Source organism: Haemaphysalis longicornis, unplaced genomic scaffold (assembly GCF_048455015.1).
Source record: "Haemaphysalis longicornis isolate Haplotype H1 unplaced genomic scaffold, Haemaphysalis longicornis Haplotype H1 scaffold_10, whole genome shotgun sequence".
NCBI lineage: Eukaryota > Metazoa > Arthropoda > Arachnida > Ixodida > Ixodidae > Haemaphysalis > Haemaphysalis longicornis.
In genome coordinates this window covers 54,885,635-54,900,989 of record NW_027526204.1, presented here as the reverse complement: position 1 = coordinate 54,900,989, position 15,355 = coordinate 54,885,635, and the positions used below count along the sequence as shown (strand labels likewise).

General features: G+C 47.5%; 1 protein-coding gene across 1 annotated transcript in view; it reads right to left on the bottom strand.

Moving 5' to 3' along the window:
- Nucleotides 1–1,010: 1,010 nt before the first annotated feature.
- The window catches only part of LOC144159839 (protein Skeletor, isoforms B/C-like), a 48,204-nt gene continuing 33,859 nt past the window's right edge, over nucleotides 1,011–15,355 (bottom strand). Inside the window, exons 2-5 of the mRNA XM_077691508.1 lie at nucleotides 12,870–12,972; nucleotides 9,107–9,272; nucleotides 7,371–7,446; nucleotides 1,011–1,266 (exon numbers count right to left, since the gene is read on the bottom strand). Coding sequence (XP_077547634.1) covers nucleotides 1,011–1,266; nucleotides 7,371–7,446; nucleotides 9,107–9,272; nucleotides 12,870–12,972 — 601 coding nt within the window. The remainder of the gene's footprint in view (nucleotides 1,267–7,370; nucleotides 7,447–9,106; nucleotides 9,273–12,869; nucleotides 12,973–15,355) is intronic.

Here is a 15,355-nt window from a genome sequence, read left to right as displayed (position 1 = left end):
CACGTGTGTAAATTCAAGCGACGTCGCATGGCCAGACGTTGCGGGTGTCGTTTACAGCTTTGCTTTGCAACCACCTTCAAAGCGTGGATTGGAGCCTATTTTTTTATTGTTACTAAGCTACTCCGCAGAGCAGCTGAGCTCTTTTAGCAGTTGCATGAAAGAACAGAAGGAGTGTTACAAGCAAAGCTGTAGATAGGGCTGGGCGCGCGCAGGGAAGACATGACTTGTACCCACAAGAGAACGGAATCTCGCGTCTAAGACGGCGCCTTGAGGGGGAACTCCCCGACCTGCTGATACGGCTGTCTCTCACGTTGCGTACTCTTTGCCAGCCATGACAACTATGGGCTCGTTCTGTTTGCTAGGCACACATTTTAGGCTTCTTGACTTGTAGAAATCTTGGGAGTAGTTTTTGTTTCTGCTTTTGTGTGATGTGTCTACTTTGTCTGCATTTTGTTGTCCCGTTTGTCCCAACTTTTGTGAATTGATCTCTCTCTAAATTTCTGGCTTCCGTTTTCTGGAGTCCCGTATAGCTTGTCGATCCTGAGTGCGAGTTTCGCCCTTACGTGCCCTGCACCAAATATTATCACACGCATAGATGTACAAAATCAGTACGGAGACTGTCAGTGCGATGTTGCCTGTCTAGGATGAACGTTCTGCGACCGAAGATTCACCAAAAATGCGCATGCCTGTGGGCTATCTTCGCACACTTGCGTTTCAGTCAAGAATTGCTTGGATGAGTACGTATCTGTGCCAACCATTTGCGCAGAGAAAAAACCTGGTGACCAATTATTTCTATTCAGCGCTCACAACGACCTGCAACGGTCGGGGAAAGACGTCGTTTGCTCCAGGTCTACGGCGAAGCTCTTATTGCATGTGCGCTCGAGCGATGGCTTCATATGCGATGCTTTGTGAAGAACTCAGAAACGCATACAGCAACCTCAAAAAGCCATATCCTTAGATGTGGAAGGTAGTATTTCTAAGAACTATTTTAACCCATATAAGAGGAAATACTAGTACACATTCACTTTTATCTGCTGTAAGAGTGTCTGGAAATGGTGTTTACTTAGTTGGTTACTTGGAGTAGGGGCGTCGGGCGGGGCATGGACAGGTAGACTCTCCGATTTGGCTTTGGTGATCTCCAGTCCGCCAAAACTTGCACTACTTTGGAAACTGTACACCGCGAACCACTGGTAATCGTTCCAGTAGTGGCCCTTTGGAAGCGTCATTGTCACAGTCTTGCCGGAGTAGGCTCCCAGGTTTGTATCCCTGAACAGGAAAAAAAACCATTAAGGGAGACATTCGCGGAACATACAATATTACTCACGTTAATTAAGAAAAAGGCGCAATGGTGTTTCGTTACGAGTACTATCGCAGATTCCAGATGTGAGATAAAATATAGTTAATTTTTTGAAGCTGTAGCTAAGAGGAACGGTGAAAAAAGGGCTAGTTCTTCTATATGCAACCAAAACACAGCTTCTCAGAGAAGTTCACGCCCACCCCAGATGGAGGATGCGATACTATATCCTTTCAATGGCGCCCTTCGAATGCTGAGATGCAATTTAGCAGTTGGAATACCCACCTAACTGTGTATTTCTTTAGTACAGCTGGGCTCCATACTACGCATAGCATCATACTCGTTACAATAAACTTCGCGGGCCCGCAGACAGGCTTGCAATGTGCGACAGTATGCAAGAGTCTATGAACGAGTCGCTTACGGCTTTCTTTATTGTATCCATGCGGGAACGCGATGCCTCAATTTATTTAAATATTCGCAACATTCATAGTACTCGCACTGCTTACAGCAAAGGCCAGACCCAGCGGCATCTGAAGGAAGCCAATCTTATTCTTGGATGGTCGTCTTGTTAGTTTGTCTCCCTGAAATAAACACCGGCGGGAAGTGCCGTTCCGCCGTTAATTTCTACAACGAATGCGTGCAGCGCGGGGGGGGGGGGGGGGGTTGTACCTCTTCAGACAAATATCGTTAACTATGTTGGTGTCGGTGTCACTCATCGGTGCCGTTCAAAGACGGATCGATTGTGTCTACTGGATGACGCTACAGGCAGCGGACGCCATCGACTCTTACACCACTAAAGAACTAGCACTCCTGAATCTGGTGTGCCCGTCGGACATGCCCCCAATTCCGGTGTATTTCTTGAGCGTAGAGAGCGATTAAGGTTGTGATTACACTTTAAAAAACATTCGGCAAATATCGTATAAACCGGTATACAGGCCGAGTTTTTTTTTTCAAACAGTTCCGCACAAAAGTCACTCCTCGTCTTATATAGCGGTCATTATAAGAATATAAATTGTCTGGCAACAATGTGCAAGCGTAGTCCGTCGGCATCGCCCTTTGTGTCGGACTGCTCTCTCTCGCTATCAAGCCTTTATTTGCTTTTCTCTTTTCTCTAGTTTTTCGTCTTTTACTCGTCTTGTGTGCATGCGTGCGCGCATTTCTGTACCTGTCTGCTCCGAGGTGTGTTGCGGCAGTCGACGCCAGTTCACCGCGGTGTGTAAGCTGAAGGCGATTGAGTCGCCGACCAGTGGGAATATGGCGGCGCAACGCCAGTTCGGCGTTTCGGAGAAAAGTGAGCGGTACTGGTGGAGCCAGAAAGCTAAGCTGTGCGCGTGCAACCCCCGGAACAGATCGTTCCGTGGACGTCAAGGGGTGCACCTCGAGTTGAAGAACAGAGTGGCGGACTTTGTTCGGGAACTTCGCTCACGATCGCTGCCGGTTACAGCGGAGGCCATCGGCGGACCGGCTGCGCGAACAGTACAATGAGTGGATAGCCGGCGACAACGAAAAGACATCAACGGGCCGGCTGCGAAGACCATCCCTCACGACGCTGTCAAGCTGGGTGTCCTTCTTTTGGCAGTCGCTGCCCTACGACATGGTTGCGCGCGCGTTTAGTAAGTGCTCCATCAGTAACGTGCTCGACGGCACTGAAGATGACAGTGGAAAGCAGCCATCCTATGACGACTCTGACAGCTCGGACGAGTGACTTCGGCAGGCACAGTGGGTGGCAGTAACGGATGGGCATCGAAAATAAATATAGACATTGTGTGTGCGCTACTGTGCCGAATTATTTTTGTCAACTTTTCCCACCTCAAGGTGGGGGGGGGGGGGCGGTCAACCTATATTCCGGTTTATACGGGTAGATAATCGTGAGTTTTGGCAATGCCGAGAAAAAAAACCGAGACACCCACTGTCTGTTATGGTGGCAGGCCGCTGTAGGAAAAAAGGTGGCTGGAATACGCAAGAACGCGTTCGCAACGTCGTTGACGTTGGGGTAATATAGCCCTAAGCCTATAGTTACTGGCGCTGGTGTGCAGTTCTGTGTGGCGCGCAGGATCGACCGGTCGCGGAACAGGTTGCGTTGAGGGCAGCGTGAGGAGTGTCCCAAATACTCGCGTACTACGTTCCGTAATGATGCACAACTTTTTAACACGACAGTGTTTTATACCGGGATCCACCAAGATTTCACTGACGTCGTATCCGTTACGGAAATGACGCCATGATAACGTACATAGGAGAAATGCCAGAGAAAAGATTTATTGATGCTGATGGGGCTGCCATCTAGGAGAGGTGAAGTGAAGTACTGCATCATGATGCTAACGAGCGCCGACAGTGGCGTAAGCTGCGTCGTATCGTGCTCCTTTCTCTGCAGATTTCCTGCACATTTCACTTTCCAGTTTTACCGATTCCTATTCCTATTACCGATTCCTATTACACCGATTCCTATTACAGCCACATACTTAATAATATTGTATAACGGCGATATTTGCCGTCGGTCAGTCATTCATTGCGCGTTTCCTTTGATTGCCCTTCGTCCTGCACTGCGCTTCAACCTGTGTTGCACTCTTTCTCGTCCTTGTTTACAAGTCAAAGTTTAAGCGCTCTCCATTCAAGCTATGCAGCACCAACTCGCCCCTACAGATGCGCTGTTAAAGGGACACTGAAGTGATATGTAAACATTGCGGGATTACTAGCGCAAATTGTAGTCCGGAGTCCCCAGGCCATGTTTCGACCACTCTAGGCGCGTTTACGCGATTTTATTTAGTAGAAAAACTAATTCGAAAACGCTGTCCTCCTCTCTTTACGCTCGCCCATTTTCTGTGGCGTTTTCGTGTGACGTCAGGAGGGGATGAGCTGGCAATTGGCTGCGCCACGGCTGCGCTACTGCACGGCTCCCCGGCCGACAGAGCCAGTCGGCCCAGCGTTTCGTCCGCCGGCCGCCGGCGGGTCGTCGCAATCAAGGAGGTTAAAAAAAATTGCTTGGTCGCAATTCGTTCGCTTAGTTGAAACGAAGCCAGGACACGTTTGTGAATGGAAGAATGTGCCTTTCTTTACTTGGTTTGTTTGTACACTGTATCTAGCTCCAAGTCAAGGTCGCTTCACACAAGCGCTGCACATGCGACGCTTCGCTGACTGGTACGCCAGTAGGAAAATATAAGGCCTCTTGAAGGCGGGAGAAGAGTCAGCGAAGTCAATATAGGTACTAAGCAAATAAAATCAACTGATATTTTTACCGTACAGCGTAAAACTAGGGCGCGGGAAGCACGTTTTGCGCTGGGCGAACAAGCACAGCGGTCAGCAGCACGACTACGCATCTGCGAACGCTTTTCCGTCTACGAAATGCAATTGCTAGACGTGAGCTACTGTGGAAACTCGGGCGACGCTTACTGCACGATCGCAGTACAACAAATAGTCACCTAAGCGGCTTGAAATGCCAAAACTAAATAAAAGTGTAAACCGGTTGTACAATATATACCCTATATTAGCAAGGCATTGGCGTCCGGCTCCGTGGCCTAGCTGACTGAGGCGCTAGGGATTCTCGGCAAATGTTTTGCGAGTCATGAGTTCGAATCCCCGCGGGTACGTGCTTCTTTTTTTTGTAAGTTAACTTTTTTGTTTTCCGCCGATGTTTTCTATGTTGAGTTCACCTTTTTTGGGGCCGCAACGTTCATGGCTACACGAACTAGTTCACAAAACGCGCGCAGGCTGGCACTGGCGCGCTAGCGAGTTCTCGTTGGCGTGCTGTTGCCATAAGCACCGACTGCTTGCAGGCAGTGGGCACAGGCCAGAATGAACAGACCCTTGGCCTGGTGCGAACACGCTTTTTACGATACAGGCATGAGGGAGGCAAGCTCCAAATATGGGCGAAAAGCGCATGACATTTGGGCGTCTTCGGGTACGCGGAGGGCGTTCATGCACTGCGTAGGTCTCGGCTAGTGAATGCTACGACTACAAGCCGTCCTGGGAGGCTTATCTTGTGCATTTTACAGCCGACAACATGGCAGAAGCGCGGTACGATGATTACTGAGATATTGAGAATGCCCATCCAACAAAGCCATTGGTTATGTTTTACAGAACCGAAACCGAAACCGAAACTTGTGTGATTGCTAACCTTGGGCATCGTCCAATCACGGCGCCCCTCCTCTCAACGTCACAGCCTTAGTTGGTGCGGCCGCCGCAAACCGCGCATGGTAGTTTTTCTTCTTTCGCGCTTTGTAAAATAATTACCGATTTGTCAACCGGATAAACGATGAAAAGTGTGCTAATTTGAGACAGTCTACGCAGTGCAAGCAAAAACGGGAGCTTGACAAATTCGCTTCAGTGTCCCTTTAACGTTTCCTTTGAATTTACCCCTACAGGCCCCGTGGAAATTCTCAAACCGAACGTCTATAACTCATCACTCGGCGACCGGCGCGAACAGGAGATGCAGCGCATTCACGCGCCATAGCGCACAAAGTAAATACTAAAATAAACGGTGACCTCTTCGCAGCCTCGAGGTCATTGCCGGCTAGCCTGGAAGCCGGTTAGTACTACCAGTGCGGAGCCGCGCTGATCTTTCGAGAAGGGGGAAAGCAGGAAGTTATTTTACGTCGTGGCTCGAATGAATATGTAATTTATCCCATGCTTAGGAGACGGCTGACATATTCGTCAACTGCGACGGGCGCTTTGTGTGTTGTTTTCCTTTTTGTAGCGGAAGGTACTCTACGTACCTCTGGAAGTCTTCGCGGGGTGACCAGTTTTGCCCTTGAACACTATATGTAAAACCACACCCCCTTTCGGCGGCGCCCGGCACGGAACGGTGCAGCGATGACGGGGAGAGATAGGCCGGCAGGGGAAAGATAGGCGAGGAGGGAAAGGAGACGTGCGCAGGACCCGTGCGCGGGGCGTGCCGGAGGAAGGCGAGGAGGCCTCCGCCGCACTTTAAAGACACGAGACTTTTACAGCAAAGCTGGGTACCTCTATCCCTAACGATTTTATCTCCGTGGGCAAAAACGCCAAGGAGCCAATAATACACTCATACACTGATTGCTTCGCCCCACCCAATGTTTAAGGTTTGTGGAGATGGCCCGGGATTTTATTTGACCTTGACCGTTTTTGCCCTCTTCTGTCTACTGTGTTTTGTGAAGACTCATCTAGAAGGCGCGTGCAATCCCAGCGGCAGCTGTTTTTTATGGAGGCAAAAGATGAAAATATTCGTGTGTAGTGTGTACGAGCCCTCAACTACAGCGTGCCACATAGCCCAGGTGTTTTAGTTTTCTGAATTGTTGCGTGTTACGTAACTACCAGGTGATTTTTCTTCGTTCTTGAAAATTTTGAGTGTAAATGCTCTTTTAATTGTGTTCCGAAAATTTGGCCAACTTTTCGTCTAATTTTGGCGGGATGTTCTTATGCCTTGGGCGAGATTTTGGTGACTTCGACTTTAAGATTGTGCGGTTTTTGGTTGGAGCATTCGCTAACCAGAGCTTGAAATGGGGCTAGTTGGTTTTCGACTCGGAACATTGCTGGCGCTAAGCTGGACAAACAGGAAGAATTACACACAGAAGTGAAGCGCACACTACCAACTGATTTATTAATCACAAAAAACACAACTTGTAAAGAAGAGTTCAGGTGACGTGAAAGGAAGGGTTAATCAATAGCGATGAAAATATATACAATGTTGTCATTGCGCGCGCGTTGCCTACAAACTGTCGACTAGTTTCATCTCTGTTGTCGACAATGCAATCGATCGCGAACTGATACAGTAGTTTTATTTTCGAACTGCGTAGGCTTCCCATATATCGCGGGCGATAGTGTCTGTAGACTTAAAGAGAATCGTAGTGCGCTCAAATTGCGGAAACCACCCGTGTCTTGCGCAGTGGGCATCCAAGTGCCCTGTCAGCGTCAGGTTTCAGTGCTGTCTCAGTCCTGTCAGCGTCCAATTTTTCTTTGCATAGGTAGCGCAATTCGATATGAATCACTAAAAAACATAAAATCTACACACCCCAATTGGACGAATGGTTGAAACCTACTGAAAGAGCGCGTGATTCCGTCAAATAACTTTCTGCCAGGAGCCGCAGCATAGCTCAGGCCAACGTACCTGCCTTGTTCGTCCAGAAGCTTTGTCAACTGGTCTTTACGAGCATCCTTAGTCGGGCCCACAGTGAAGTGGACGTCTGTAAAAATATTGCGACTTGAATCAGGTCATACAGTGCCATTTTCGTTCCCAGACGTCCCCGTTTCATCGACTATGCCCGCATTCCCATCATTAGAAATATATTGGTACAACATGTTATTTAAGATACAAATAAATACTTGCCGCTACGGCGGGGCTCCAAGAAATGCGTTACATGCGTTGTTTTCAACGCCACTAATGGGCCTCAACTAGTCAAGCAAAGTAGTGCAAATTGCCGTAATATTGCGTTACGAAAACATTAGAAGCCTCTCCATACTTTTCAGTAATATCACCTTGCAACCTTGGGTGCAGTTCTAGCTTATCGCATGAATGATATATTCTTGTTTTTGCGAGGATAACACCTCAACCTGTTGTTTACTAGCGCGACCAGGAAACGTAGAGATGTTTTTTCGGGTCGCATAGCCTCCAGAAATAGGGACAAAACAAGGCGTGCGGAGAACATGGTGTTTGCTTACACTTTTTTTATCAGGGAAGAGTTTGACCCACACAAGCAAGCTACGGATTTGTATACGCACGCATGAACATATGTGACGTTAACTGAAAGTGTGTGAACAAATCACATGAAAGTACGAAATGTTAAGCCTTGCTGGCTTAAAGAACTATGGAGCTGCAGCACTAAACCCTTCAGACGTGTTCATAGATAGCAGATCCCCACAATTGCACAAAATACCCAAGAGGCTGCTGAAGAAAATTCATTTCAGATTAGAAATTTAATCAACACAAGATCGGCATGCCCGCAACGGAGAAATATTTAATCTCCAAAAGTTTATTTACGACTAATAAATGAACGAAAAGTGGGATTACCTGCGATTCAAACTATAATACATGATGGTTTCTGCACTGTCTAATTTACATTTAGAATTTTGAAACTTTGCGCGAACAAGTCGAACCAGATTTTGGGAAGAAAAGCGAGAAACGGCAGATAAGTCTGTGCAAATTCGACTCTAATAATGCTGCAGAAAGATGGTCGCAATGTGTTTCTAGACAAAATCAGAGTATTCGAACGCAATGACATTTTTTCTCGTCTGGAGAAAGAGAAATGTGAGAGAATGAAAGAGTATTTATATAAAGCATTCGTAACTGCACCATTACTCAAGAAAAAAATCAGTCGTACGGGACACTTCGGGGTTAAAGACAACGGTACTGTTTTTTAAGGGTTACTTGTAAATTTTTTGTAAACCAGTTCCACCGAAATAGAAGTTACGCAATCTCAAAAAATAAGCGAACTGTCTAGCTTTCTCTTTCATTTTGCTTCCACAAACATTACGATGTAGCTGATGTTTGATCACAACTATTTCATTTAATTTTGGAAGAGACTGTTTCTGATAGGCCGTTTTTTGTTACTTCAGACGACAGAGAGCTACAGGATTTTACACATCCCTGAACAGTACGAGAACCCTGACATTCCCGGTGGTGCCTTCGGCTTCTTTAAGGTGATTGCTTTCATTGACTGCCCTGGGTAGGCAAACGTTTTGGTAGCTGAGAAGACGTAGTTCTACGGCCCTGCTTCTTTGAGAAACCTTCGCATTTGGCAGTACATAATTCTTAGCTGTAGGAGCTCTCCCAATTGCGAGGTTTCGCTGAATTCTTAAAACGAGTCGTTCGTGCTTCTAGCACCTCACAAGAGATTTGGTTCTCACCGGTGCCTTTTCCGTCGTAGTAAAATTCTTTCAGTTCTATCGTAATGCTGTCTTTCAGCGTGACCTCAGACGCCTTGACGCCGTTTTGTGTTCCGACCAGCCCTCCAAGCTTCTGCTCAGCAGGGAGCTCGAAACCAGGCGGGAGGAACACTTCACCAAAGTTGTGCTGCAAGAGATGACGGCGCACTTACACCATGCACGAAACGTAGGCCCCGACGGGTTTCCTTTCTTTATAGCTTCAGCTTAAGCACTATATCTAAATTATTATTTGAATATGGTGTGCACATATGTTGTGATAATCCAAGTCAGACAACAGAACGAGTGTTTAGGCTTTATCCGACAACTATCATCAGCGATCAGATTTAGCGCGCTCACAGCGGCCCAGCATATCCTGTAGCAAGTATGCAGAATACACAGTTGTATATTATGGTCGCTCACTGTTTTTCGTAAGCAGTATCACACAACTGTCACACAAGGAACAAGGGCGGTAACACACACAAGTACTAGAATGCTGGAAGAGACAGTCAGTGAAATTATTATTACTTTTTCACACTTTCCTATTCCGTGTGCTAGCCCTGATATCTACTAGCTTGCTGTTGTTTCCAGGTTAGCGTTTCGATGGCAGGTAATTGCCACATTAATAGAACATAAATAAGTTCAAACGGCTTTATTAGAACTTCACCGTTTTTAAGCCACTTTAGGGCAGCAGTGCACGAAGGCGCGAGAGAAAAGAGGAAATGAAGCAGGGAACACACAAAAATAAAGCCCGCGGGTTATTCGCCGAAGTATGAAAGAGACACCGACGACTGAGTCACGCAAAGCAGATGACGGTCTTGTGTCAGTATAGTAGTCACATCTTGTGAGTAGAGCTGGCGGTGAATGACATCGTTCAGCCAGCACTGGCGTCAGGGTGTACGGTGACAATGAAACACTGGAGCACTGAGCGTCGAATGATTTAAGCAGCCTATCAAATTTCCGCTCGCGGTAGTGCCTCGGTCGTTCACGGGTGCAGTACACGCGCCGAGGCAGTGGTCACAGTGTCATTTAATATATCCTTTACACATATCCATGTTAATACGATACGCCCGTAGTACACTTCATCGCTCCTGTATGGCTTCACCCCTCCCTAGCTCTCGAGACCTGCGTGGAACCATGTGCATCTGAAGCACAGAAAAATTGGGTAGGAAGACAGAGTGACAAAAATGGTGCACAGAGAGTGCGGGTGATTGGAGCCTGTGGCAGATTGGTGGCTTGGGGAGGGGGAAAAGAAGGAGGAGCAGAGTAACCTCAATGGAGTGGAGGAGCGGGAAAGAGCTGAGAAATTTCTTAAATGCTTCTTCAATGCTGACAAAAGAAGCCTTGTTTCAATATGCCGGAACAACGATCTCCGGGGGCTGCCCGCACGGTTGAGCTGACAAACGTGACCTAATTTGTTTAAGGCTGATTCAGTAAAAGACGAGACGCAGTCATTTTCTTTAGCAATACTTCGTCTGTGGGAGGTTATATAGTGACGGCCAACCGCAATCCTGGAAGGATTGTAATGAACTGTAAACCCATGACAAGTAAATAAGTCTTGCCGTTATAATAAAGCATTCTTAGAATTCAACTGCGATCGATTTTGTTCCTATTTATCAACAACATATTAAGAACTCCTGAGCTTTCTTGCGAAAGTTGGATCAGCTGTTATGCATATCTGGTGTAGGACCAGGACAACGATGATGCGGGAAATTCAGAGCAAATTACCAAAACTCATCCGACAACTACGCACAGCTTACGAGTTGGAGACGCGAAAGAATAATTACCGAATCGCACGCCTGTGAGGGCTTCTTGCACGTTTTGCACTGCGACTGATAATATAATCTTCTCCGCTGTGCGAGATCCACGGCGAGCTTGCTTGATTGTCCCGGAACACCTCACATACATCGACAGCTGCACTCTCGACTTTCTACAGGGCACTGCCCAGTAGTGCGGTCTTGTACTCTTCTTTTAATGCCAGCTGCATATGGCGTGGTTCCAGCAGATTCTGTCCGTAAACGTAGACCAACTATTTTCAGTGGCAGATACATATCCGTTTATCCATATAAAGAGCCTTGGCATATCAGTCAAAACGTACGGCAGATAGATCATTGCTGCACTCATCGTCACTGCTATCGCTTCTTTGATAAGTTTTGTACTCCTCACACCACCGAATCCTGTTTAACAAGTTGTGCAATCCTCGTCGTTGCGTCTCTTCGCTGAACACGTGTGCGCAGCCAGCGTGGCCCGTCTCCCTTTGGCGGGCACTTATTCGTCGCCGCTACAACACGCGCCGCGATTGGCGCAGCTGCACCCCAACAAATTGGGATAGCTTGACCACCAATTGCTGTGCCCCTTAGTCTTGTGATGTAGAGATTGCGCTAGCAGCGTTATCAGTCCTTGAACTTTGAGCTCGCTATGGAACGGACGCGTGTCGGTCTCTTGGAGAAAGAGCGAGAATCGAATGAGCATTGGCGCACGCAGATGCGCGAATCAATTAATGTATCTTTGTCGTTCACCCAATAAAGCCAATCACGATAATTTATAGGTTCACTAAAGCAAAACCCCACCATAGCAAAACTCTTCAGAGCTACATTTCGGCTGACTTTTATCTTCACCGAGTGAAAAGGCTCTGATTTTTTATACTGCCAATACAGGTCGTCCTACGAAACGCTTCGCAGTTACGTGAGAGCAGTTGTTCGGTTAAAACGCGAATATCGGCGCTGGTTTTTCCTTTAATAGTTTACGCAAGGCTTTTAGCTGTAATCCGTTCCTCTCTGAAAACCCGTCGCGGTGTCTCAATCGCTAAGGCGTTACGCTGCTGAGCACTAGGACGCAAATTACCGGCCACGGCGACCGCTTTTATGATGGAGGCGAAAAGCGAAAACAACCGTGTGTACGAGATTTCGCCGCATGTTAAAGATCCCCAGCTGGTCAAAATTAATCCCGAGCCCTCCACTACGGCGCGCCTCATCGCCTGCGTTGAGTCGGCGCGTTAAACCCTACAATCAATCAATCAATCAATCAATCAATCAATCAATCAATCAATCAATCAATCAATCAATCAATCAATCAATCAATCAATCAATCAGTTCCTCTTTGAAAGATGCTCGGGTCATATCGTCGTTACTCAGTCTTCTCGACCTGGAGCACGCGCACTTTACAACGGCCCATGCCCCCACGGGTGATAAATTCCGAATATTAAGTAATCACTGTAGACGTCATGTTTTACGTCATTACGTCATGGCATCTCGTCGTGTTTTCACACTGTAGACAAAAAAAGACTGAACTCGTAGAATTGGTTTTTCAGTTTTTAAGAAAATCTACGCCAATATGCTTTCACATGCTTCTTAACCAGAATGGGTGCTAAGATATCGTGGTCTCGGCCTATGGACAACAGATAAAAAGCAGCAAACTTGGAAACCGTAACCTTTTCAAATTGGATCCTTTGGAGCCGAACTTTAAGGTTCGCTCTCGATGTCTTGCAACCCTTGTAGTGTTGCTAACTTCTTATTCTGCACATTTCTATAGTCGAACAATGCTGTAGAATTTAAAAAAATCCACAAAAGAAAACATTTCCGCTTATGCAATTAGTGGCTGGCTTAATTTTATTTGTTCGCGGCGGTTAGCTGTTTGATTTCATTTATGACATGGGATCGCGTGTTACTATACTTTTACGTGAGCTAGACTTTCTAGCATTGTTCTCGAAATAAAAATTTCGATTCGTATGTTGCAAATGACGACTTACATTGAACTGCACACAGTAGATACCGATGTAGTCGTAATCTGTTATTTTCTTCGGCAGAGTGATGACGATATTGGCATTATTGTACGCTTTGAGTACCTCGGAGCTGGAAAGGAAAAAAAGGCTTCAATCTGATGTTACGTCTTTTTGATGACCAATACACCGATATACAATCGCTCAAAGGCCAACCGCGGAAGAAACAACGTCCAGAGGTTTGCCCTGTATTCCACCATCTTTTTGATCACTTTGCCAAATGTTTTCATACATACTTAGGGTACATAAAGTGTAGTTTAATTTCCGCATTGGACATCATAACCAAGGCCTTAACTATATTGAACTGACAGCTATATGTTGCCCCAACAGCAGACGTTACGCGTACTCTGTGGGTGCAGTTACAAGTGATTTTCGCTATTTCAACAAAGCTGATGTCTACCCTTAGTCAAACCTTCACATTGCCTGTTTGGCCCTACACTGTGTCGTCCGCCTTCAGCCAATCACGGTCCACTCAAACAGGATGCTCTCCAAACTTATATTGTTCACTGTTTCCCCCCCGCTGATCGCAGTTGATTTGGCGCCAGAACTGGGATTTTAATGCGGAACATTATTTCGCGGAGTGCCCCCCCCGGCCAGATCTGTGTAACATCCTGCATTCGCATAAAAATGCGAAATTTGCGGAACTAACAAATTTCTTTCGATGCCCCACATTGGTCGAACCGAATTTGGAAAAACCAGAAACATAAGAGAAACTAAAACAATAAAAATGACAAAAATAAACTCACGCAATTCAAACCATGCTATAGCGTAGATGGAGATAGTTGGGAGAAGTAAATTTCCAAAGAAGAAAGACGGCAAAATTTGAAAAAAAAGAACAGTTTACAAAACTTGTCTGAACAAATCAACAATGTGTATTTTACACACTTCCTCGAAAAACCGGAGCTTACACAAGAAAGCTCAAAAAATAACATTCGAAATACAAATAAAAATGGCCAGAAACACCGTCCCTGACTCCCCCTTACATTTGCGGAGAAATACATAATTGGCAAAGTAAATGATTTTAGTAAGTCTAATGATAAAAATTTACATCTTTGGCCACATATAAACAGAAGAAAACTTAAAAAGCGCACGTCGTGTATTTTTCAAAGTTCAGTTTCCGGAAGAGCCCCGCTGGCCTCCTTTCCATCCTTCACATACATTATTTTCCAGTCTTATTCCGCGCGCGTAGAGTTACGCTGTTATTGAACCGTCAAATGATGTACGGCTGTGCTGGTGCGCTGCACTTATTTGTCTAATGGTTTGAGTCTGTAAAAATGGCATGTGAGGTCGCGAAGTAAGGAGCGGCGAAGAGAACAAAATCCCGTGCCCTCTGCACTACCGTGACACCTGTTGAGAGGCGAAGTCTGCTGTGTATAAGTGAATTTTTTACGCCTTGGCGTTTGTGCCAACGGAGATGAAACCGTTGGGGGGTAGAGGTTGTGGTAATCCGGCAATAGTGGCGGTGGACAATCCCGCGCGATGGACATGTGCCGGCTGAGGATGAGGAGGTGGCGCGAGAGGAGCGTGGATAGGGCATGGCGGACTCGGCTGGGCGACGTGTGTGCAGCCGGATCGGCTGAGCGGTGTACTTTGGCGTAGCGGGACTCCAAGTAAAGGTGTGATCGAGGTGGCTCAGTGTCCTTTTGGGGAACCGCGGCCGGGTGCAAGAACCCCGGTACCACATTTGGCGCCCAACGTGGGGCCGGCCGTGGTTCCTGGGAAGGGCATTGTGGTCTTCTTCCCGCCCAGAATGCAGTGGCACAGGACATGGTGAGTGGGCGTTTTCGAACGGAGGAAGCAGCGAGGCTGGCTCGGAGCGGTCGCTGCTTTGGGTCGTGCGTGATTTCGGTGGACTGCGTCGTCGCTGGGCCGGCCAGCGCCCAGTGATGATGACTCTTCAGGACGGCAGCGATGACACGGCAAACGTGACCGACAGCTCGCTGAGGATGCGGTCAGACACGATCGACCTGGCGGACCAGTCTCTGGTGGTGGACATCTCGGATGCCCTCAGCGAGAGGGACAAGGTCAAGTTCACTGTCCACATCAAGACGACGCTGTCGGACTTCCAGAAGCCGGAGTTCTCTGTGCTTCGGCAGCACGAGGAGTTCATCTGGCTCCATGACGCCCTGGAGGAGAGCGAGGACTACGCTGGGATGATCATTCCCCCGGCCCCTCCGCGGCCGGACTTCGACGCCTCGCGGGAGAAGCTCCAGAAGCTCGGCGAGGGCGATGGCTCCATGACCAAGGAGGAGTTCGCCAAGATGAAGCAGGAGCTCGAGGCGGACAGCTGCTGACGACTGCGCCGGACACCACCCCCGCGGAGCAAGGCCCGCGGACAGGACCTTGCCACGTTTGGACCTTCTGCAAGGACCCCCGGGTCTTAGGAGGCCACCTGTGGCACTGGTCTACTGCCATCCGGGCTGAGCCGTGGGAGTCCCTCGAGAGTGCCGACGCGA